The sequence below is a fragment of the Elaeis guineensis genome, chromosome 2, assembly GCF_000442705.2.
Source record: "Elaeis guineensis isolate ETL-2024a chromosome 2, EG11, whole genome shotgun sequence".
NCBI classification, from domain to species: domain Eukaryota; kingdom Viridiplantae; phylum Streptophyta; class Magnoliopsida; order Arecales; family Arecaceae; genus Elaeis; species Elaeis guineensis.
In genome coordinates this window covers 79,914,509-79,938,086 of record NC_025994.2, presented here as the reverse complement: position 1 = coordinate 79,938,086, position 23,578 = coordinate 79,914,509, and the positions used below count along the sequence as shown (strand labels likewise).

The 23,578-nt window shown below is 36.1% G+C and overlaps 2 protein-coding genes and 1 long non-coding RNA gene across 4 annotated transcripts; 1 reads left to right on the top strand and 2 right to left on the bottom strand.

The window, feature by feature from the left end:
- Positions 1 to 276: 276 nt before the first annotated feature.
- On the bottom strand, positions 277 to 7,617 carry LOC114912879 (uncharacterized). The gene is made up of 6 exons (XR_003798847.2): positions 7,400 to 7,617; positions 7,244 to 7,327; positions 7,065 to 7,148; positions 988 to 1,134; positions 720 to 853; positions 277 to 623 (listed from the first exon to the last, which is right to left on the bottom strand). It is a non-coding gene; the product is annotated as an uncharacterized lncRNA (long non-coding RNA).
- A 49-nt stretch (positions 7,618 to 7,666) lies between these two features.
- LOC140855280 (uncharacterized) lies at positions 7,667 to 10,359 on the bottom strand. Its single transcript, XM_073251151.1, has 4 exons — positions 10,215 to 10,359; positions 9,269 to 9,881; positions 8,079 to 8,287; positions 7,667 to 7,971 (listed from the first exon to the last, which is right to left on the bottom strand). Exons 1-4 carry the CDS (start codon positions 10,357 to 10,359, stop codon positions 7,667 to 7,669), a joined length of 1,272 nt encoding a protein of 423 aa, XP_073107252.1.
- An 8,739-nt stretch (positions 10,360 to 19,098) lies between these two features.
- On the top strand, positions 19,099 to 22,569 carry LOC105033160 (exocyst complex component EXO70E2). Of its 2 annotated transcripts, none has more exons than XM_010907844.4 (2): positions 19,099 to 19,225; positions 19,346 to 22,569. In XM_010907844.4, exon 2 carries the CDS (start codon positions 20,291 to 20,293, stop codon positions 22,226 to 22,228), a length of 1,938 nt encoding a protein of 645 aa, XP_010906146.1. In that variant the 5' UTR covers positions 19,099 to 19,225; positions 19,346 to 20,290; the 3' UTR covers positions 22,229 to 22,569. The 2 variants fall into 2 exon arrangements, with proteins under 2 accessions (XP_010906146.1, XP_073108021.1); XM_073251920.1 differs by lacking the exon at positions 19,099 to 19,225 and adding an exon at positions 19,257 to 19,275 and having other exon boundaries at positions 19,361 to 22,569.
- The last annotated feature ends 1,009 nt before the right edge of the window (positions 22,570 to 23,578 follow it).

Here is a 23,578-nt window from a genome sequence, read left to right as displayed (position 1 = left end):
GTGAAGAAGTTTAAACGTATATAAGCTTATATACATAGCAGCCACGTTGCCATACTTCAAAATAAAGGTTTTCAGGATGAAACCAATATGGTTATAGCTGTAAGCCACGCAAGATGCAAAATACAATTGTTTTTTTCTTTTTTAGATTCATTTATATTCTGCATACTTGATTGTCATAATTCATTTGCATACTGGAAAATACCATCCAAAAATCTTTACTTTTCTTGTAATACATATATTTGGCCTAGAATAAAGAACATGACCTTCGATGGAAAATTAGCAAAAACATCTCGAAAACTTATTTCTGGAATTCAATATCTGCTCTATATACAATGATGCAAAAACCAGTCCACTTTCTGGTAGCTCATTTCTTTGCAAAGAAATGCAATAAGCAGCAACTTCAGAAGGCCATGTGCTGAAAATATCTGATATGCACAGAAGAAGAAGTCTCTACCCTTGTTTCAAGCTTCACAGGAACATGGAGTCCAATTAAATGCGAGAATCCATCTCAGAAATTCAAGGCAGTAGATTAGAAGAAAGGCTAAATACTGAATTACTTGGTCTGTGCTGTGGCATACTTCAGTCCTGAAGATAAGTGCATTTTGCAATTGGGAATCTAGTATCTGGAAAGAAAAAGAAGAAAATGAAAAAACAACCATGGGGTTTATGATTGGTTTCACTAATCAGATCATTGGCAACTGGTAACTGTTTATTAGTACCTGTTCCTTATTTGAGATTTTCAAAACTAGTACCATAGATACTATTTTGCATGTCTGAGGTCATGCTGATCTTTCGTGTTTCCAGCACAAGGAGCTTTTGACACAGGGAATTGAATTATTCTGAGCTTAAAATCCTTGTTGAACCATATGAAAAAATAAAGAAGAACATGAACATATATAAAAGATGAAAATAGACAAATATTTTTTTTTTTCTTTTTCAGATAGATCAAAACATACAAGATGCTGAAACTATCTGTAAAGTCTCTACCTGTCTGGGAACTTGGATAACTGTTGGTTTCCATTGTGTTAACGTCCGAAGGTAGTTGCTGATGAATATTAAGAAAGGGAAAATTGGGAGACTAGAGTGGTGGTCTAGGAGTTGCGCATGAGTCCATCTTCAATATTAAACTGCCTTCTGCATATTGAAAAAAAAAAAATAGAATAGATAGCTTTAGAAACTAGATTGCTTCACAAACCGATATCCTAAATTCCAGCAGCATGATTTTTTTTTTTTTTGAATGAAATTTCTGAATGACTAAATAAATTGAGGTAATAATGTTGCTTAATTTCTTCAAATTCCTCTCTCAATGAACCAGTGAATGACAAGAATGATGAAGAAATAACCCTAGCGACCAATTTATAATACTGCATGATCTAAGGTGAAAATATGAGGTGGCTAGAAATTCTATGAGATTGTTTATCTCATACATAAATTTTGACCATAAATGAGAAAGTACATCGTCAAACAATATGGCCTTGGTGGACAGCATCAACCATCAATAGCCATATATCATCATTGATACATGCCATTGAAAGTTATAGGGTAGGTAAAAAAACCTAACGCAAATGCAAGTTCCATGGATGATTCAATTCGACGCCTCCTCCACATCTGTAGGCCCTGGGTATGTCAAAAATTAGTGCATCTTACTGGTAACTATTTTCTTATATTTGTTTTTCTATTTACCAAGTTGTTTTTCTGTTTACCAAGTCAAATAATTCCGTTCCTATCTTTTTGTGGGTAGGATTTTCTGCAAATAGTTGAGATTTTCTAGGAGGTTACTGTTAGTGGATCATGTCTTCATTTATATATCATTCGTATCCGATGTAATTTCTCAATTCAACCAATATTTTTCTCCAGTTTTTTTGTTTCCCCAGCATACTGCCCATTCTTTCTCTATAAGCTTTTTTGTTTTATGGTATCAGAGCCTAGTTGAGGCCGTTTGCCTTCTTTCTTCTTGTCTATCAAGCTATTGTTGTCTTGTTGGAGGAGATTGAAAGATGTGAAGAGGAAGTTCTTGTTCTGAAATATGGAGTTTGCAAATGGGGGAAACAGTTCTAACACACAATATGGTGTTGAGAAGCTTGTAGGCACAAACTACAAGTATTGGAGAATGTGTATTGAGGCCTATCTACAAGGTGAAGACTTGTGGGAGCTGGTTGTTGGTGCTGATGCAGAAATTCCTGCGGACACTCCGAAAAATGCTGAACCAAGAAGGAAATGGAAGATCAAGTGTGGCAAAGTCCTCTTTATCGATCTTGAGGACATCAATAAGCAAAGAGTTCATCGATCACATCCGTGATGTTAATTCCCCAAAAGAGGTCTGGGAGACACTTGAGAGGCTATTTTCAAAGAAGAATATAGTTGGAGACTTGGAGTATGAGTTGGCAATGCTAACACAAGGAGGTATGTCTATTTCTGAATATTTCTTGCGCCTTGAAAGTATTTGTGCTGAAAGTTTAGAATTAGATGCGGATGAGAAAATCAGTGAAGCACGTTTACGTCGATATCTCATTCGTGGATTGAAGGAGTCGTCCACGCCTTTTGTTACCTCCATTTAAGGATGGGCAAATCAGCCTTCGGTTGAAGAATTAGAGAATTTGCTTTCCAACCAGGAGACCTTGGCAAAGCAAATGGCAAAGAACTTCGATCTAGTTGCTGTTCTCTGCTCAAAGGGATAGCATAATAAGAAGAAAACTTCAGCAGAGAATAAGAATAATGAAAAAGGCTCAAATGAGGAAAATGCTACTAGTGGCAGCTCACAGAATAACAACCCAATCAAGTACTATAGATGTGGGATAATCGGGCACATCAAGACAAATTGTAGAGTAAAGCTTTCCAAAGCAAATGTCGCAAGTGAAAATGAAGGAGGTGAACAACTCAAATGGGAGCAATGCTTCACTACGGAAGTAGATGAAGAAAAGAATGATGCTGCTCAAGTTCCTTTCAATCATGAAAATTGCAAAGAGGAGTGGATCATTGATTCGGGCTGCTCTCACCATGTAACTAGAAATGATTCACTACTCTCAAAGCTACGCCAACATAATAGAGAGAGAGTTATTGTTACAGCAGATAATTCGACATATCCAGTAGCAAAAGGAGTTGTAAAGATTGGCACTGATGATACAAAGACCATCAAGCTGAATGATGTCTTTTATGTTCCAGGTTTGAAGAGAAATTTAGTTTCAGTTTCTCAAATTACTAATTCTGGAAAATATTTTTTGTTTGGTCCAAATGATGTGAAGGTTCTTGATAATGTCAAGAATGTAGCTGCTGATGTTGTTCTTACTGGTGAAAAACAAGGTTCTTTATTTGTTATGTCAACGGGGGAGGCTTATGTGAAGAAAACAAGCCAAATTGATAGTGCAGCAATTTGGCATGCTTGCTTGGGCCATTTGGGCTATCAAATGCTGCAGCAACTTTCCTCAAAGAGATTGGAAGACGGTATGCCAACTTTGAAGAATGTACATGAGGATGTGATTTGTCAAGGCTGTCAATTTGGCAAGTCACATCGTCTTCCCTTCAGCAGTCATCAAATCGTAGATCTACCATGTTTGAGCTGGTTCATATAGATTTGATGGGACCAACGAAGACACCAAGTTATAGTGGTAAACATTATATCATGGTGTTGGTAGATGATTGTTGAAGGTTCACTTGGGTGAAACTTTTGAAGGGGAAGAGTGAAGCACTGTCAATGTTTGCTGAATTTAAAAACACTGTAAAGAAGGAGTTTGGAATGAAAATTAAATATTTGCGGAGCAACAATAGAGGAAAATTTATGTCAGATGATTTCTTCAAATATTGTGACAGTAATGGTATTTTGAGATAAATGACATGCCCAAACATCCCTCAGCAGAATGGTGTGGCTGAAAGGAAATTAGCTCATCTTATCTCTATGAGTCTTTCATGGCTGCATGATAAAAATCTCCCTCGAGAGCTTTGGGCAGAAGCTGTTCAATATGCTTGCCATGTTATCAATCGGCTACCTCCATGGCCACGTAAAGAAAAATTTCCTTTTGAGATTCTCTATGATGAAAAGCCAAATGTAAATTACTTTCGGGTATTTGTTTCAATTTGTTATGTTCATATTCCAAAATCTAACCGAACTAAACTTGACCCGAAAGCAAAGAAGTGTGTATTTGTTGGCTATGATTCATGTTGGAAAGGGTAGAGGTGTATGGATCCAGAAAGCAAGAAGTTTGTCACTTCTACAGATGTTGTGTTCGATGAGGTGTCATCCTATTATGCTGCCCAGAAAATTCCTATTCAAGATGTTACTCTTGATGGTGATCAAGAAAATTTACAGCTGGTTCCTGAAGAAAATGTGCAGGCCTCTAACAATGATGAAACTCTTGATCCAAATACCTCAAATTCAGATGATAATGAGCAGCAAACAGTAAGGAGATCAACAAGAGAGAAAAGACAGCTAGATTATATCAAAGATTATGAGGTTCAGCTCAACAATTGTACCGTTACCTCGTATTTTTTTGTTGGAGCACTAGATGTCGAAGAACCAGAAAATTATGAAGAAGCCAAGGACCGTCCAGAATGGGAGGTAGCTATGCAAGAAGAAATTGAAGCTTTAAACAAAAATCAGACATGGGAGCTTGTGCCAAAACCGAAAAATTGTGAGCCAGTCACTTGCAAATGGGTTTATCACCTGAAGAAGAAATCAGATGGCACAATCAGCACACACAAAGCTCGTCTGTTTGCTCGTGGTTTTTCTCAAAGTTATGGGTTAGACTACGAGGAAACCTTCAGCCCGGTCGCTAAAATGGTAACGGTGAGATTAATTCTTTCACTTGCTGCATTTAAGAGTTGGAAGTTGTGGCAACTCGATGTTAAGAACGCATTTCTTTATGGAGAGTTGGATCGCAAAGTGTTCATGGAACAGCCCCAAGGATTCATCTCCAAGCAATTTCTTCACCATGTTTGTCAGCTGAAGAGAGCGCTATACAGCTTGAAACAAGCACCACGTGCTTGGTATGGTAAGATTGCTCAGTATCTTATCTTTTGTGGGTTCAAAGTCTTAAATGCAGATTCTAGTTTGTTTGTAAAATTAGAATCAAATATGCATCTGCTGGTTTTATTGTATGTGGATGATATGATAATTACCGGAGATAATGAAGATGAGATTTTCTTGTTGAGAAATAACTTGGCTGTTCAATTTGAGATAAAAAATTTGGGTGAAGTTGGCTGCTTTCTTGGCCTGAAAATTGAAAAATCAGATGAAGAATATTTCATTTCTCAAAGAGGATATGCAAAGGGATTGTTGCAACGTTTTGGCATGGGGGAGTCAAAAGAAAAGGCTACTCCTATCTAACCATATCACAAGTTGAAGAAATAGGAAGGGAAGTTGGTGAGGGATCACTATATAAAATTTATTTTTTTATGACAAAATTTTTTCATCGCTAAAGATAAAATTTTCATCGCTAAAAGTATTAGCGATAAAAATTTTCGTCGCTAAAAATTTATAGAGAAAACCTCGTAGCAAAAAGTCTTGGTGATGAAAAAATTTTATTTTATCACCAAAAATAGTCAACCGGATGACGGAAGAGATCGTAGCATTAGCGACGAAAAATTTTTGTCATAAGAGCTTAAAATTTCATCGCTAAAATTACAACGAAAAATATTTTCATCGTCAAAAATCAGTTGTTACTCATTTAAATTTTTTTATTATTTTTTTTTAATTTTAGCGATGAAAAATAGAATTTCAAAAAATTTTATCGTAAGTGCTTAAAATTTTATCGCTAAAATTGTGACAAAAAATATTTTCATCATCAAAAATCAGTTGTTACTCGTTTAAATTTTTTTTATTATTTTTTTAATTTTAGCGATAAAAAATAGAATTTCATCACAAAAATTAGTGACGAAAAGAATTTCATCGCTAATTATTGCAACTAAAAAAAAAATTTTCTCACAATTTTTGCAATGAAAAAAAATTTCATCGCAATTTTTAAGATGAAAACAATTTTGTTGCAATTTTTGCGATGAAAAAAAATTGTCACAATTTTTGCGACGAAAAAAATTTCATCGTAATTTTTTCGACGAAAAAAATATTGCGATGAAAAAAAATTTCATCATAATTTTTGTGATGAAAAAAAAATTATCATAATTTTTGTGACAAAAAAATTTCATCGCTAAAAGAAAAATTAAAAAAAAATTATGATGAAAAAAATTATTTTTAGTGACGAAAATTATTTTCATCACAATTTTAGCGATGAAATAAAAAAATTTCATCGCAATATATAGTGAAAATTTGATTTTTGCGATCATCAAAATTTTTTAATTATTTTTTATGATGAAATTAATATTTCATCGTTAAATTAAATTATGGATAAAATAAATTATTTTTATTTTTTATCAAAAAAAATCTATTTAAATGCAAATTTTGATCAGATCAAACATATTTTACATAAAAATATATTAACATAATAAAAATATTTAAATTCTAAATAGAAATTTCAAATAGCAATAAGTTTCATAGCTATCGTTGTCATATACAAAAATACAAGTTCATAACCATTTAAATTTTAAAAAAACTACAAACTATGTATCATCAGAGTCGTTGGCCTCGTTTCCTCCTCCAGACATCGATTACTGATCTGATATGTGTCGCGATGGCTATGCAGAGGCGGCATCATGCGACTGTAGAGGTGCTAATTCAGAGGCATCGATATCGAGCCATCCTGCCATTGCAGCCACTATCCTCTTGAGCGTCTGACTATGATTCATCCAATAAGTAATCTGATCCTGCATCATGCTCATCGATGTCCTAACTGCCTCTGGCATCGATGCATCATCAGATCGATCGGACGACGAACTACGAAATTTTTTTGATCGCATGCTATGCCCAGATTCTAGCTACCGTCTGAGGACGACATACAGGATCGTATCATCTATCATCGAATAAATCTGTTGCGATCCAACATCGCTGTCAGATCCAACCTCCCTTATTGTCTGCTCTCTCAATTGTAATATTTTTTCCTTCACAATAAATCAAATAAGATCATAAATTTATTTCAAAGTCTTTAAAAGCATTCAAAATATAGAGTAATGATACTTACATGATGCTACCTCGCCTCCTCGGTTACAAACTCGCCACTCTTGTTTTAATAGAATTTAACATAGGCGTCAACCCCAGATAGTCCCTATTCAAATAAAATAAAAGAAAAAAAAGAATATCAAAATAATATAAATATTTAATAAGAACTTATAAAATATAATTGTAAATGTAGTTACGTACCATCCTTTTCATTCTCTGTGCAAAAGAGATACTTCCTTGCGTGTAAATAGAATCAATCTTACTCCTATTCACCTCCGATCGTCGCTACAAAATACATACAATTATAACCAATAAAGGACATAACAATATCAAAATAACTTAAAACACTAGACATACCTGAAATGCCTCACTCTCAAAATGCTCGCATAACCACCGTCAATCGTCACTAGACCCAGCCCAATTTTTATAAGGCCAGGTCATAGGGTCAATCTCCTTTGCTCGCAGCTCATTGCAGTATTTATGAAGCCTACATCACCGATCTTTGTATCTATTTGCAGCCATTTTAAGAATACATGCCGTCACTTGTTCGTTGGTGCAATCCTTAAAGTCAATATTATCCTACACATATGAACATTCATTATCACAAAAAGCAAATATATAGAATTATTCATATAATAAAAAATTATTCATATAATAAAAAATAATATGAATCATGTAATGATGTGCAAGACATTCGAAGTTAATTCTTATCTTGATGTGAGAGACTAGAGCATCGCAGTATCGAGGTGCTACCTGCTTGAAACTTTCGACGGCCCACGAAAAATGATTCCACATATACAAACTAATCTCGTTTGCGACTATACTAGCCTTTGTGCCAACTGGATGATCTCGAAATATCTGTACTTTCGGCTTTTCATTATGCGTATGCACATATTTCTCCAAAAGAAGGCCCCTACTAGGACCACGCACTGCGGTATTTTTGCATATAAAAATTCATAAAATGAACATATATCATCTATCAATGGATGTATATAACAAAAAAATATACATAGTTTATAAATTGATAGAGATATACCTGTAGGGGGATGATGTTGCGGTGCCATGACCTCCGGTTGGACAGGCTCTGGCTGAGCACTAATCTGTTCTGTGGACTCGGGTAGCTGAGTCTCATCTAAATCTTTTGACTCGTTGTGCAAAATGCTAAAGTGAGGATGTATATCATCAAGTGGGGCCTGCTGTCTATCCCGCAAACATCCACATCCACATCCAGGATTTGCCATGATGCTGTAATGATTAAAATAATTTAAATCAGCATGTAATCAAAAAAACTCAAGTATTACATGATGTAACAAAAAAATAAATGAAATTATTTATTCATATTAATTATTATTCTCATAATCTGAACTTGTGTCCATATAATCGTCTTCAGTATCTAATGCGTATTAGATAGATCCTAAGTATTCATGTAGGACTAAAGAAATTTAAATAATATCTTTAAGCTAATATTTATGGATGAGATCCTTCATTGTTCATTAAGCAACCTCCTTTCCCGTGGAGTTCGTATTATTATTACTATGCATACTTGTGTTATTATTATTTTTACTATCTATGTATATTTGTTAAACAAATAGGTGCCAATAGTAAGGGTGGGACGGATGTGGTAGAGGAGGAGCAACCTGCTTCATTAGTATAAGGATAAAATACAAAAATAAAGCTTCTGCTGCCATATAACAGACTATTGAACTAGGTACATAAGGGTAATGTAATGCACTAACAAGCAAAACATGAAACAAAAACCCAAATTTACTAATGCCACCTCCCATGGCAATCAAAACAATCCAGCCTATCCTCTTGGTTACAGCACCCAAAGTCTGAAGAAGGCACACCCAAGTAATCATCTATCTTTTCCTTCTCCCATTTGTTTACTTAATAATTGAAATACAAGAAACAGAAAAAAATGAAAACATGGAAGTAGTCCCTAATCATATTCTTGAGAAAAAGGAGGAATCATGTTGCGGGATATGGAATCAGTGCCAACTTATGCTAAAATCCTTCTAGATTTGAGTATTTGACGCTTGCTTTGGACTCTATTTCCAGGACAGGGGTTGTCTTTGAAGCGGAAGAAGGTTCGCTTTCCTTCGCACAAACCCGCATGATAACCACTAGATGGATGAAAAAAGGAGTTTGGATTGGAATCTATGCTGAGTCTAATTATTTGCTTAACAAAGCAGGTAGAAATAAGTTAGATCCACAAGTCTGATCTACCGGCAGCTATGCAGCGACGGCGATGGCGATGGCGGCCCGGTGACGGCGGCACGGCAACAGCGAGGGCGGCACAGCGATGGCCCTAGGGGAAGGAACCACTGTAAGAGAGGGAGAGAGAGAGAAATCGGGGAAGCAGATGTCGGCGGTGGTGGAGGGAGGGCAACGGCGGTGGTGCGCTCGACTGGGAAGGGAGGATGACGGCACCGAGTTCGATCGGGAAGGGAGGAAGAGGACCGGTACAGTGGCGGCGGCGTGAGAGAGCGACTGAGAGAGAGGGGTGACGGCCGGCACGATGGCGTGGAGGGAGGATGCCGACTGGGGAGGGCTTCAACCCTGCTGGTGGTGCACTCTACTGGGGAAGGAGGATGACACTCGGCATCAAGCTCAACCGGGGAGGGAGGAACACGACCGGCGGTGGCGATGTGAGAGAGTGAGAGAGAGACGAACATGAGGAACACGACCGGCGACGGCCGGCATAGTGATGGCCTGGGAGGACAGCGATCCGGGAGGGAGGACGCCCGCCAGCACCGAGCTCGACCGAGGAGGGAGCAAGGTGTCGGCAATGTGGGCAAGGAGAGGGAACAGTTCTCTTGTTTTGGGGTAAAATTTTGTCCTAAAACAATAATTTTTTTTTCAAACTAAACAATCTTTAGCGATGAAATATTTCATCGCCCAATATAAAAATTTTATCGTAAAAAAATATATATTTTACAACAAAAATTTTTTCGTTGCAAATGATTAATTTTTAGCAACAAAAAATTTATTTCATCGCAAATAATTTCTTTTGGGGACGACATCAGTGGTGGAGGAAGGACGACGGCGATGGCCTCGATCGGAGAGGGCTTCAACCCGACCAGTGGGGCGCTCGATCAGGGAGGGAGGACAACAGCCGGCATGGTGGCGTGGAGGGAGGACGACGGTCGGCACAGTGGCGTGGAGGGAGAACGCTGATTGGGGAGGGCTTCAAATCGGTCGGTGGTGCACTCGATCGGGGAGGGAGGATGACGGCCGGCGCCGAGCTCGACAGGAGAGGGAGGAAGAGGACCGGCGGCGGCGGCGTAAGAGAGCGAGAGAGACCGGCACGGTGGCATGGAGGGAGAATGCCGATCGGGGAGGGTTTCAACTCGATCGGTAGCGCACTCGACCAGGAAGGGAGGACGATCGATGGTCGACGTCGGGCTCAATCGAAGAGGGAGGGAGGAAGAGGATCGATGGCGGCGGCGAGAGAGAGAGCGGCGTGGGACACCGAGAGGGTCTCTCTCGCCTTTTGGGGCAAAATTTTGCCCTAAAACAAATTTTTTTTCAACAAAATAATCTTTAGCAATGAAATAATTTCATCACAAAAAATAAAAATTTATCGCAAAAATATTTTTTTTGCAATGAAAATTTTTTTCGTTACAAATGATTAATTTTTAGCAACGAAACATTTATTTCGTCACAAATAATATTACTTTTGATAATCAAAAATTTGTTTCGTCACAAATAATTTTATTTTTGATGACAAAAAAATAATTTCACATCAAAAAAATAAAACTCTAGCAATGAAATAAAATTTTATCGTTAAAAAATATACTTCTAGCAATGAAAATTAAAATTTCATCGCAAAAAAATCAATTTTTTTTCAACAAAATAACATTTAGCGATGAAATATTTTCATCGTAAAATATAAAAAAATTTATCGCAAAAACTATATTTTTTACAATGAAAATTATTTCGTCGCAAATAATCTAATTTTTAATGATGAAATTATTTTTCATCCCAAATAATTTTATTTTTGATAATGAAAAAATTATTTCATCATAAAAAAATAAAACTCTAGAGACAAAAAAAAAATTCATCGTTAAAAATTTACTTCTAGCAGTGAAAATTACAATTTCGTCGCAAAAGATGTAACTTTTTGTGATGAAAATTTTTTTCATCGTAAATACTTAATTTTTGGCAACGAATTTTTTTTATCACAAAAATAAATTATTTGCAATGAAAAAAATTTCGTTGCTAAAATTTTTTCATTAAAAATTAGATTTTTTGTAGTGGATGCTAGAAGATTTCAACAACTTGTTGGTAGTTTAATTTATTTAACTATCACAAGACCAAAAATCACATATTCTGTTGGTGTCATTTCTCAGTTTATGCAAAGTCCAAGAACTTCTCATTTAGATGCTGCTAAAAAAATCCTACATTATATAAAGGGTTCTAGGTCTCTGGCTTATGGTCATATGTACAAGAAGTGTGATAATTTTTTGTTGAGTGGTTTCACTAATGCAAATTGGGCTGGAGATGCAAATGATAGATGCTCAATCATAGGGTATTGTTTCAGTACTGGTTCAGCTATGGTTTCCTGATTTAGCAAGAAGCAAACATTGTTACTTTATCTAGTACTAAAGTTGAATATGTGGCAGCAATAATGGCTGCACAAGAATGTATATGGTTGAAAGCTTTGATGCAAGACATGCTGTGCAAAATTAATTATGCTGTGCAAATTAAGTGTTATGTAGCTCTAAAATTATGAGCTAAATTTTTAATTTTATCATATGGTATATTTATCATGGTATCAATCTGACAGAATAATTCAAATCATATTGATCTTACAGAATCAAGTTAAGAAAAAAAAATGATAGAATCAATCTAAGATTTCAATAATCAAGGGTCAACTATGATTTCAGCAATTGAGAAAATATGTTAATGGAATCAGTCATAACCAGTAGTATGACTTTGACAATTAAAAAAATCTGTCAAAAGAATCGATCATAACCAGTAGTATTATTTTTTAAATATTCTCTTTTGATTTCTCTCTTCTTATTATATATATTCTCATTCTACACCACCATCTGCAAGAAAGCAAGGGAGTGAGAGTTTTAAACTTGAGAGCTTCTCTTTTGTGTGAGATTTAGGTGTATTGGGATTTTGGGTTTTAGAGATAACTATTATTTTGTACTTTATTTTATTATAATAAAATTTTTTTGCTCTATTCTCATCCATGGAGTAGGTACACTATTGAATCACATAAATTACTATGATTTTTCTTCTCTCGTTACTTCTCATATCTTTCATAACAAACTGGTATCAGAGCCAGTTTTATGAGATCGATCACTATGGCTTCTTCATCATTTGATATTGAGAAGTTTGATGATACTGGTAGTTTTAATTTATGGCAAGTTAAGATGCATGCAGTCCTAACACAGAAGGGCTTGAAAAAGGCACTATTAGGAAAAGAGAAGATGTCCAGTAATTTGACAGAAGAGCAGAAAGAGGAGATAGATGATAAAGCTTTGACAGTGATCCACTTGTATCTGTCTGATAGGGTTTTATAACAGGTGCTTTCAGAGAGGACAACTGCTAGCTTGTGATTGAAGTTAGAATCATTATACATGACAAAGTTTCTTACCAACAAGTTATATTTGAAGCACCGTTTATACATACTACGCATGACTGAAGGTACATCTGTGAAAACTCATGTTGATGAATTTAATTCCATTATTACAGATTTAAAGTTTATCGATGTTTAAGATTGAAGAGGAAGATGAGGCCTTATTATTATTGTGGTCTTTACCTCCCTCTTATAAGTATTTTAGAGAAATATTTCTTTTCGGTAGAGAAACTATATCCTTAGAAGATGTTAAAGCTGCATTATTTTCTAAGGAGCTACTTGAAAAGCATATGTTTGGAAGTATTACCGAAGGATAAGGTGATGCTTTAGTTGCCATGGGAAGGTCTAATAATAGGGATTCAGGCAACAGTAGCTAAAAGCATAGATCTAAGTCAAAAAATAAAAACTTGATTTGTCATTACTGTAAGAAAAAGGGGCATATTAAATCTAAATATTATAAATTAAAAAATAAGAAACAGAATAACAAATAGGATCAGGGTCAAAAAAAGATTAAAAAATAGACAGAAGCTAATGTTGTGGGAGAAGATTCTGATGGTGCTGACTATATTCTTGCTGCAACCAGTGATGCCTATTTTAAAAATAACTGGCTCATAAATTCAACTTGTTCTTTCCACATGTATCCCAATAGGGACTAGTTTTCTACCTATGAGCTGTGAGCAGTGAAGTTGTCCTAATGGACAAAAATGTAGTTTGTAAAATTGTAGGGATAGGAATAGTTCGAATTAGAATACAAGATGGTGTAGTGAGGACTTTGACAGATGTTCGGCATGTCCCTGAGATGAAGAAAAATTTAATTTCTTTAGGTACACTTGATGTTAAAGTGTACAAGTATTCATCTGAAGGTGGAGTCATGAAGGTCAGTAGAAGTGCCTTGCTTGTTACAAAAGCAAAGAGACTGTTTCCAAATTTATATATCTTATAAGGTGCTACTGTTATAGGTTCAGTTGCAATTTCTACATCTTCCATGTCTGACTCAGAGTATACCAAGCTGTGGCACATGAGACTTGGTCATATGGGTGAGAGAGGACTACTCCTTTTAAGTAAGAGAGGTCTTCTTTGTGATCAAAGTGTAGGAAAGATGGATTTCTGTGAGCATTGTATTCTTGGAAAGCAAAAAGAGTTAACTTCAGTGCAGGAGTTCACAGAACAAAAGCTACTTTAGACTATATTCATTCTGACCTCTGGGGGCCTTCACATGTTCCTTCCATAGGTGGTGCTCGGTATATGCTGACTTTTATTGATGATTACTTCAAAAAGATGGGTGTTCATACTGAAGCACAAGGGTGAAGTGTTCAAGAACTTCAAGCAGTGGAAGGTGATGGTAGAGAAGCAGATTGGTAAGAAGATTAAGCGACTCAGAACTGATAATGGGCTAGAATTTTATTCTTCTGAGTTTGATGAATACTGTAAGAATGAAGGTATTATGAGACAAAAGATTGTAAGGCATACACCACAGCAGAATGGGGTAACTGAGCATATGAATAGAACTTTATTGGAGAAAGCACGACGCATGCGTTTGAATGCTAGCTTGTCTAGGCGGTTCTAGGCAGAAGCAGTCTCCACTGCATGTTATTTGTTGAATAAATCTTCTGCTTCAGCTATCGAGTTCAAGACTCCTAAAGAGGTATGGTCAAGTAATCCTCCTAATTATTATAATTTGAGAGTTCTTGGTTGTCCTGCATATGCTCATGTTGATGAAGGAAAGCTAGAGCCTAGAGCTAAAAAATGTATTTTTCTTGACTATACATCTAGGATGACAGGGTTTAAATTATGGTGTCCTGATCCCCAATCATCAAAATTTATCATTAATAGAGATGTTACTTTTGATGAATATGCTATGATTAATCCTAGACAGAAAAATATTATTAGCTCTGAATCTACATAGATTAAAGATAACATCAAGCAGGTGGAGCTGGGAGCAGTTAATTCTACTTCTTTACCGAATTTTACTCCTGAGTTTTATTTAGAACAGATGCTAGAAGTTAATTCAGAACAGACTTCACAACAAAATGAGCCTTACTGCATTGCCAAGCATAGACAGAGGAGGGAGATAAAACTACCTGCCAGGTAGTGCCATGTTGCATAGTCTAGTCATGCTGATTTTGTTGCTTATACTTTATCTGTAGCTCAAGAGACAGGTGACACTAGCGAGCCCTCTACATATTCAGAAGCAATTTTTGATATTGATTCTGCTAAGTGGTTAGTGGTCGTGCATGAAGAGATTGAGTCTCTACATAAGAATAATACTTGGGACTTAGTAAAACCACCTGAAGGAAAGAAGATTGTCGGTTGCAAGTGGATTTTCAAGAAGAAAGAAGGTATCTCTGGAGTAGAAGATGCTAGATATTTTAGCACATTTGGTAGCTAAAAGCTACAGTCAGGTTGCTGGTATTGATTTTAATGATGTCTTCTCTCCAGTAGTCAAGCATAGTTTTATTTGTGTGTTACTCTTCTTAGTTGTCATGCATAATTTAGAGTTAGAGTAGCTTGATGTTAAGATAGTATTCTCACATGGAGAACTTGAAGAAACCATTTACATGCATCAACCTGAAGATTTTGTTATTGAAGGCATAGAAGATCATGTATGCTTGCTCAAGAAATTGCTATAGGATTAAAATAGTCTCCTTGACAATGGTATAAGCGATTTGATTCTTTCATTGTAGGTTGTGGTTATTTCAAAAGTAAATACAATAATTGTGTGTACTTTAAAGAGCTTGTTGATGGATCTTTTATTTATTTACTGTTGTATATAAATGATATGCTTATTGCTGCTAAGGATATGTCTGAGATTGACAGGTTAAAATTACAGCTTAGTAGTGAGTTTGAGATGAAAGATTTGGAAGTAGCCAGAAAAATTTTTGGTATGGAGATTCAATGAGATCGAAAGGCAGGATCAACAAGATCGGAAGGCAGGATAGCTTTATTTAACTCAAAGGAAGTATATTGAGAAAATATTAAAGTGTTTCAATATGAAGGATGTCAAACCGATTAGTATTCTACTTCCTATCCACTTTAGGCTTTCAGGTAGTTTATCTCCTCAGTCAGATGATGAGAAAGATCAAATGTCTGACATTCTTTACTCTAGTGCTATTAGTAGTCTTATGTATGCTATGATTTGTACTCGTCTAGATATTTCACATACAGTCAGTATTATTAGTAGGTATATGTCTAATACTAATAAAGAGCATTGACAAGCAGTGAAATGGATATTTAGATATTTACGAGGTACTTCTGATGTTTGCTTAGAGTTTGGAAGACATGACAGCAATATGGTTGGTTTTGTTGATTCTGATTTTGCAAGAGACTTTGATAAGAGGAGATCCATTACATATTATATATTTGCTTTTGATGGATGTGCTATAAGTTGAAAAACTTTTTTACAGCCTATTATTGCTTTATCGACAACAGAGGCTGAGTACATTGTGGTGACAGAAGCTATTAAAGAAGCTATTTGGCTAAGTGGCTTATTTTGTGAACTCAGTTTGATACATGATGTGATTGTTGTTTATTGTGATAGTTAGCGCGCTATCCATATGACTAGAGATCAAATGTTTCATGAGAGGATAAAGCACATTGACGTGAGGTATCACTTTATTTGTGATATTATTTCATAGGGTGATGTTACTGTGACTAAGATTGATACTGCAGATAATTCAGCTGATATGTTAACAAAGTCTCTTCCAATTGTCAAGTTCAAGCATTGTTTGGATTTGGTTGGTGTTTGCAGCATTTAAGTTTTTTTTTTCTCTCCTTTCGGAAAGTAGTGGAGAAGATGGAGAAGGTTTCTACTATATTTGGAGCAGCTTGACCCAATTTTAAGCCAAGATAGAGATTTGTTATGTGGCTCTAAAATTATGAGCTAAGTTTTCTATTTTATCGTATGGTATATTTGTCATGGTATCAATCTGACAGAATAATCCAAATCATATTGATCTTATAGAATCAAGTTAAGAAGGAAAGAAACGATAGAATCAATCTAAGATTTCGATAATCAATGGTCAACTATGATCTCAGTAATTGAAAAAATCTGTTAATGGAATCAGCCATAACCAGCGGTATGATTTTAATAATTAAGAAAATCTATCAAGAGAATCAATCATAATCAGCAGTACAATTTTGGTATTTAAGAAAATCTGTCGAGAGAATCGATCATAACCAACAGTATTATTTTTTGAATATTCTCTTTTGATTTCTCTCTTTTTATTACATATATTTTCATTCTACACCACCATCTGCAAGAAAGTAAGAGAGTGAGAGTTTTAGACTTGAGAGCTTCTCTTTTGTGTGAGATTTGGATGTATTGAAATTTTGGATTTGAGAGATAACTATTGTTTTTGTACTTCATTTTATTATAGTAGAATTGTTTTGCTCTATTCTCACTCATGGAGTAGGCACACTGTCGAACCACGTAAATTACTGCGTCAGTATGATTTTTTTCTCTCTTTACTTCTCATATCTTTCATAACATTAAGTGTGAAAATGAAAGTGCCGTCAAACTTGCATCTAATCCAATCTTCATGGGCGGACAAAACATATTGAAATTCATCATCACTACATTCAAGAAAGGGTGCTGAATCAAGAAATTGAGTGGAAGGGAATCTCCACAACTGATCAAATAGCAGACATATTTACAAAGGCTTTAGCAAAGTCTAAGTTTGAGAATTTCAGAGATGCTCTTGGAGTTATTGATCGTAAGTATGCACTAAGGGGGAGTGTCAAAAATTAGTGCATCTTACTGGTAGCTATTTTCTTGTATTTATTTTTCTATTTACCAAGTTGTTTTTCTGTTTACCAAGTCAAATAATTCCGTTCCTATCTTTTTGTGGGTAGGATTTTCTGTAAGTAGTTGAGATTTTCTAGGAGGTTATTGTGAGTGGATTATGTCTTTATATATCATTCGTATCTGATGTAATTTCTCAATTCACCCAGTATTTTTCTCCAGTTTTTTTTTTTCCCCCCGGCATACTACCCATTCTTTCTCTATAATCTTTTTTGTTTTAAGGTAGAAGCTGGAGGGCCTGAAGGATGCCATAGCCTTACACCAAAAACTATCTATACTTCCTTATATATGCATTACATGTGCTTAGCACTAGTTGTCATGTTCATTTATCCTCTTCTTTTTTTGATATTAATATAGAACACTTAGTTTAGAACCTTAGATCTCTATTCACTTATTTAACAAAAAGAGATGCTGACATGAAAAAAAAAAAAAAATAGGAGAAAAAAAGAAAGAGAACCCACCTTGCATCAAATGAATTTCTCAGAAGAAAAAGAGCAAAATGACTTCCCTTAGAAGAACCTAAGAGATGCCAGTACATTTATCAATTCATATATCTAGTGAAAAACCGTTTTACTTAATTATATGATGAGAGAACTGGTGCAAATTATAAAATTAGTGTGATGCATACCGAGTTATGATATAAATCACAGACTGATCTCCTGATGTACGGCAATGGAGCGTTATTTGTGATGCCAGGTCTGGTTCCCGGAGCATTTTTCTTACTGAAACATTGATGAAGACACATAATAATAGCTTCTGCATGCCTATATATTTCTCCTTGGAACACCATGTATTTATTTATTTCCTTTAATAACTGTAAAAAAATACTACAGAAATTAAAATAAGACTACATCCTAATAGCTGCTATTTAATATGGAATGAATTTAACAACATGATCTTTCTATGCTTATCAAATACACTGAGAACCAAGGCATTCGTGTTGCGGCGCTGTCCACAAGAGTCCACCCAAGCAGCCATGGCAGTCCACGCACGCCTCCTGGGGATGTCTAGTATAAACGAAGAGTATTTTATTTATAAATTAAAATTAATTAAGAATAATTTCAATGATGGATTTAAAAATTAAAAATCGTTCAATTCTGGTTTCAGTTACAATATTGATAATTCTCTGACTTGAAATTGAATCCGACACGAATCCAAAATCAAACATACCCCAAATTAATATCCTTAATTTCTTTAATATTCTTTATATTTAGTGAATTAGATCATAAAAATTATGGTTTATATTTTTAATTTAGTTATTTCTATATAAAAAATATAAAATAAATTAAATTAAATTAAATGGTTTTCGATTTTTCGATTATGATTTCGAATTTCTGATTTTTTTATTTTAGAAACTATTCGATTTAGATTTCAGTTTCGGAGGATGATGGTGGATTTCATTTTTCTCAGTAATCAGACAGAATCCGCCAAGAGCAACGAGAATATCCAATTCTTCTGGATCCCAAAGGGAAATATTATATCGTTCGCTTTTTCCGAATTCCGGAAAGAAACGGAATGCTCTGATGGATATCGCGACAACGAAATCTTATCATCTTCCTAAATGAACGGCTCTGATGTATTCCCCTAGTCCACGCCGTTCCCGTCCACGTGTCATCGTATTTCTGAAGAAGTTGCCGGTGCAATTCGTAAATTGCAGCGGCAGAATAGGACTCGATACAAGGACAAGAAGAAGAGACGTCTGACAGGAGAGCAGAGAAGCTTCAGCTCGGCTTCCCCCTTATCCCATCTACCAGAATTCCACCAGATATTCTTGTCGCTCTCCTTCTTGGTAATTTCCCTAGATTTGTCGCTTTCCCGATCCAGAGAGCGAGGATCACAGTACGCAATTCCCATTATCTTTCTTTTCTTCGTTCCTATTATAGTCTTGTTGTTTGGTTGACATTTGTAGTTGTGCTGGTGGTAGTCGTAGTGCTGGTCTTCCATTTGAACGGCGAGAAGGAGACTTTTTTCTCTAGAAATCCAAGAATTCATAGGAAGCAGGATCGCCGAAGCCTTGAAGAATCTCTCAGGAAGCATCACACCGTAGAAAGGTGTTTCTTTTTCTGGTAGCAGAAACCTAACTACAATTCTATTTAGGGATATTTGGAATTCTCGGTGTGGCTTCTGTTTTTTCGTTTGTTTTTTCTAGGGTTCTATCGATAACTGTTCTATCTTTTTGTAAGCTTAATTCTTGCAAAGATTTGGTTTTGTTACTTAGCTAATTGATTCACTTAAAATAGTGACAAGGTTTCACTAGGACTATATTTTTTTGGTACGAAGTTCCATGAAACCTGGTCTTATTGAGTATTTCAGTATTGTTATAATTCAATTGGTTGGGATCTTTTTAGTTCTTAAAATTTGATGCCTACATGATTTTTTTTTTTTTCCACTTTGTTTTGAGCTGGACATATAGATTAGAACTGAATCATTTAGTTGGGTCAGACGTCTGAGGTTGTATATCTGGTCTTGATTGATTCTTCCATCTTCTTCATGTTAGTTTCAAGTTTCTGAGAGGAAGTTGCCAAATTAGTTTGTGAATTTCGTTGTGGAAAGAACTCCTCTTCTTCCATTTCAAACAAATCCTTTAAGAAATTCCCCTTAGGTTAAATTTCAGAAATCACTTTTTCTATAACCATTTTATGTTTCTGGAGTATGAACTATTGTTAAGGAAATCGTCTTCATCCTGCGGCTAAATCTGTTGAAGAGAACATCAAGAAAGGGCTTGAGTATAGCTGAAGCAGGATTGTGGTGCTCATAAGGTCAGGAAGACAGGGCTAAGGAGGACAATTTTTACTTTTTAATCCTGGGATCACTGTGTATTGCTGAGATTGTGTGGATCAATCGGTGCTGTGCCATGGTAGATAATGCACCTGTGGTGGCTGTTGCAGCAGATGGACAAGAGACTGTGACAAGGAACAGTTTAAAGCCCTTGGAAGAAATGGATAATCTTACAGATGAAATGTTTAATATTATTACCGAGCTAGAAGCCCACTACTCCGACATGACCCTGCTTGAAGGAAAAAGAATTAGTGACATTAAAGAGCGGGTTCACAGACTGGAGGAAAAAGTCCTCATCTGGGATTCTGATCAGCCCATGATATCAGATAGGGATTCCGAAGAAATGGCCAAGTTTTTACAAGCTGTGGATGAAGTCCGACAACTTATCGAACATTTAGGAAACTTGCAGTCCAGTGATAAACATGGGGAACAAATTGAGCTCCTGAACTGCTCCCATAGCATTATGCAAATGGCAATGTCAAGGCTTGAGGAAGAGCTGGTCCACCTTCTAGTTAAGTACCGGCAGCCTGTGGAACCCGACAATACATCTTTTCGTTCAGCAGAGGAGGAGATTGTGCATGATTACTCGAGCAGCTCATTTGATGAGGAATCCATTGATGGTAAGATTCAGAGTGATACTGATAGAGATTCAGAAGATTTTGTGATTGATTTGATCCACCCTAGTGCAATTTCCAGTCTTAAATCCATTGTTGAGTTGATGCTCCTGTCAAATTATGACAAGGAATGTTGCCAAGCTTACATCAGTGTCAGAAAAGATGCACTTGACGAGTGCCTGGCTGTTCTTGGTATGGAGAAACTCGGCATTGAAGAAATTCTAAGAATGGATTGGAATGTCTTAAGTAGCATGATAAAGAGGTGGAACCGAGCAATGAAGGTGTTCATCCGGGTCTACCTCGTGAGTGAAAAACACCTCTGTGATCTTATCCTTGGAAACATTACAAGATCAGAGACAGATAATTGTTTTGTTGAGAGCTCAAGGAATTCGATCATGCAACTCCTCAATTTTGGTGAAGCTGTAGCTATTGGACCTCCGAAGCCTGAAAAGCTGTTCCGAATGCTTGATATGTATGAGTGTCTGAATGATCTTCTTGGAGATGTAGAAGCTTTGTTCCTGGAAGAGTATGGTTCTGGCATCCTAACCGAATGTCATGAAGTTCTACTGAGATTAAGTGAATCTGTGAGGGGGAGTTTCATGAAGTTCAAGTATGCGATTCAATCAAACACATCAACCACTCCATTCGCTGGGGGTAGGGTCCATCCTCTTACAAAGTATGTCATGAACTATATAAAAGCCCTTGCTGATTATGGAAAGACTCTTGATTTGCTTCTTGAGGACCTGGATGAAAAGGGTCCAATTTCAGTAGCAGATGATGGTGGGACAGACACTTCTGTTCATTCTTCTCCAGTGGCTTGGCATCTTCTGTCAGTGACCTCGATTCTTGAATCAAACCTGGAAGTTAGATCCATGTTGTACCAGGATGGTTCATTACAAAATTTCTTTATGATGAATAACATTTATTACATGGTTCAAAAGGTCAAGGATTCTGATCTTCAAAACTTTCTAGGTGATGAGTGGATTCGTGCACACAAAAGGAAGTTCCGGCAGCATGCAACAAGCTATGAGAGGGCCTCATGGAGTTCAGTCCTCTCTTTTTTGAAGGATGAGGGGATTTGCAGCCGAGGTTCTAGCACTCCTTCCACCACAGTCCTCAAGGAGAGATTCAAAAGTTTCAACGCTGCTTTTGAAGAGGTTTACAGGATTCAGACTGGTTGGTTCATTCCAGATGTCCAACTTCGAGATGAACTGAGGATCTCAATATCACTTAAGGTGCTGCAAGCATATCGGACATTTCTGGGTAGGTACTCTGCCCATCTGGATGGTATAAGACACCGAGACAAGTACATCAAGTACTTCCCAGATGATCTGGAGAGGTACTTATTAGATCTGTTTGAGGGATCACCCAAGTCATTGCAGTATCCATACTGGAGGTGAAAGTTTGATATCAGCACCGGTTTCCCTTCCCTTCTTTCATGATCATCTTGGGCCCTGCCAGTGTACATAAATTTTCCGAATGTGTTTATGTCCACTCTGGATGCATGTGATGTATGGTGAGTTTCTGAAGTAGTTGGATCTCCCTTTTCTCTCCATTTGTGGTTGTTGTTGTATGATATAAATTAATTGTGACTTATGCGCACAAGTTCTTTCTCTTGAGCTGCTTGCTCTGGTTGTAATACAATCAAAAAAAATATATTATGCATATCATGGTATTCTCATTTCCTTGTACACATTGAAACAGTTTTCTATTGGAAAGAGGAATGTGTTTTGGTGTCCCAGATTTTTACATTGAAACAGTTTTCTATTGGAAAGAGGAATGTGTTTTCTATTGATTAATTCATAAATCAGACAGTTAGCCCGTTGTGCTTTGTATTTGTGTTTCAAGGGGACAAGTTATTCTGTGGCTTGTCAAAAAATTAAAAGCGAAGGTTAGGCTGTATTGCCTTCTAGCTGCAATACACAATATGGGCAATCTTCGCTTTAATATTAATGACTAATATGCTATCCCTGGATTCTCTGGTATTTTACTCATCATCCATCCAGCATAATTTTCTGTCGGGAAAACTCCTAAGTTTTAGCAAATTCAAGCTAGATTTTGTAATTGAAATCATTGGCTTTATGCTCTTCCTCATTACTTCAGTATTTTTCTTTCTATTTCTTCTGATGCAGATTGCAATAAGGTGCTGATATGATGTGTTGCATTATTAGAAGTCTGAGGAAGGTGATCAGGTGGCTTCTAGGTTTAACTCATGAGAATAAATTAGTACAGTGATAGTATTTTTTGCCAGCAAACAACGCAAGAATTTGATTAGGTAACTGCAGGTTCTTAGCTTGCGGACTCTTGAAATTCCTAACTGGTAGCTCCTTCAGCTTGAAATTATGTGGCCATATGCAATGTACAAGCTAAATTTTAGTGATCGGTTAAAAAACGAAGTACTGTTGCTCTATTAACAGATTAATCATATAAGGATAATAAACATCACACCTGAGAAACAAATGTCAGTTTAAATCAGATGTCCTATTTGCTGCAAAACTAAGGGGTGTTGCAGTCTCTCTAAATCAAGATTGTGGTGATTGATGAAGATCTGCATTCATGTTTGCGTGATGCTTGTATTCGATTAGTCTACAGAAACTGTCACGCTCAGAATCTAACATCTGAATCAGATACGTAATGGCCGCACACTCCTTAGAGCAAGTCTTAAAGAATATGCAAGGTCAAATTAAATCATTACAACCTTATCAATCATAATATTTAATTTCAATAATAATTCATAAAACTTGCATAAT

Excerpts from the sequence above, each read along its gene's own strand:
- LOC140855280 (XM_073251151.1), bottom strand. The coding sequence starts at position 10,359 with ATGCCACCGTGCCGGTCTCTCTCGCTCTCTTACGCCGCCGCCGCCGGT. Across the intron at positions 9,882-10,214 it reads TGAAGCCCTCCCCAATCAGC|GACAAAATTTTACCCCAAAA; the intron begins GTTCTCCCTCCA and ends TTATTGTTTTAG. Across the intron at positions 8,288-9,268 it reads CCGTCGCTGCATAGCTGCCG|CATCATGGCAAATCCTGGAT; the intron begins GTAGATCAGACT and ends TAATCATTACAG.
- LOC105033160 (XM_010907844.4), top strand. The coding sequence starts at position 20,291 with ATGGTAGATAATGCACCTGTGGTGGCTGTTGCAGCAGATGGACAAGAG.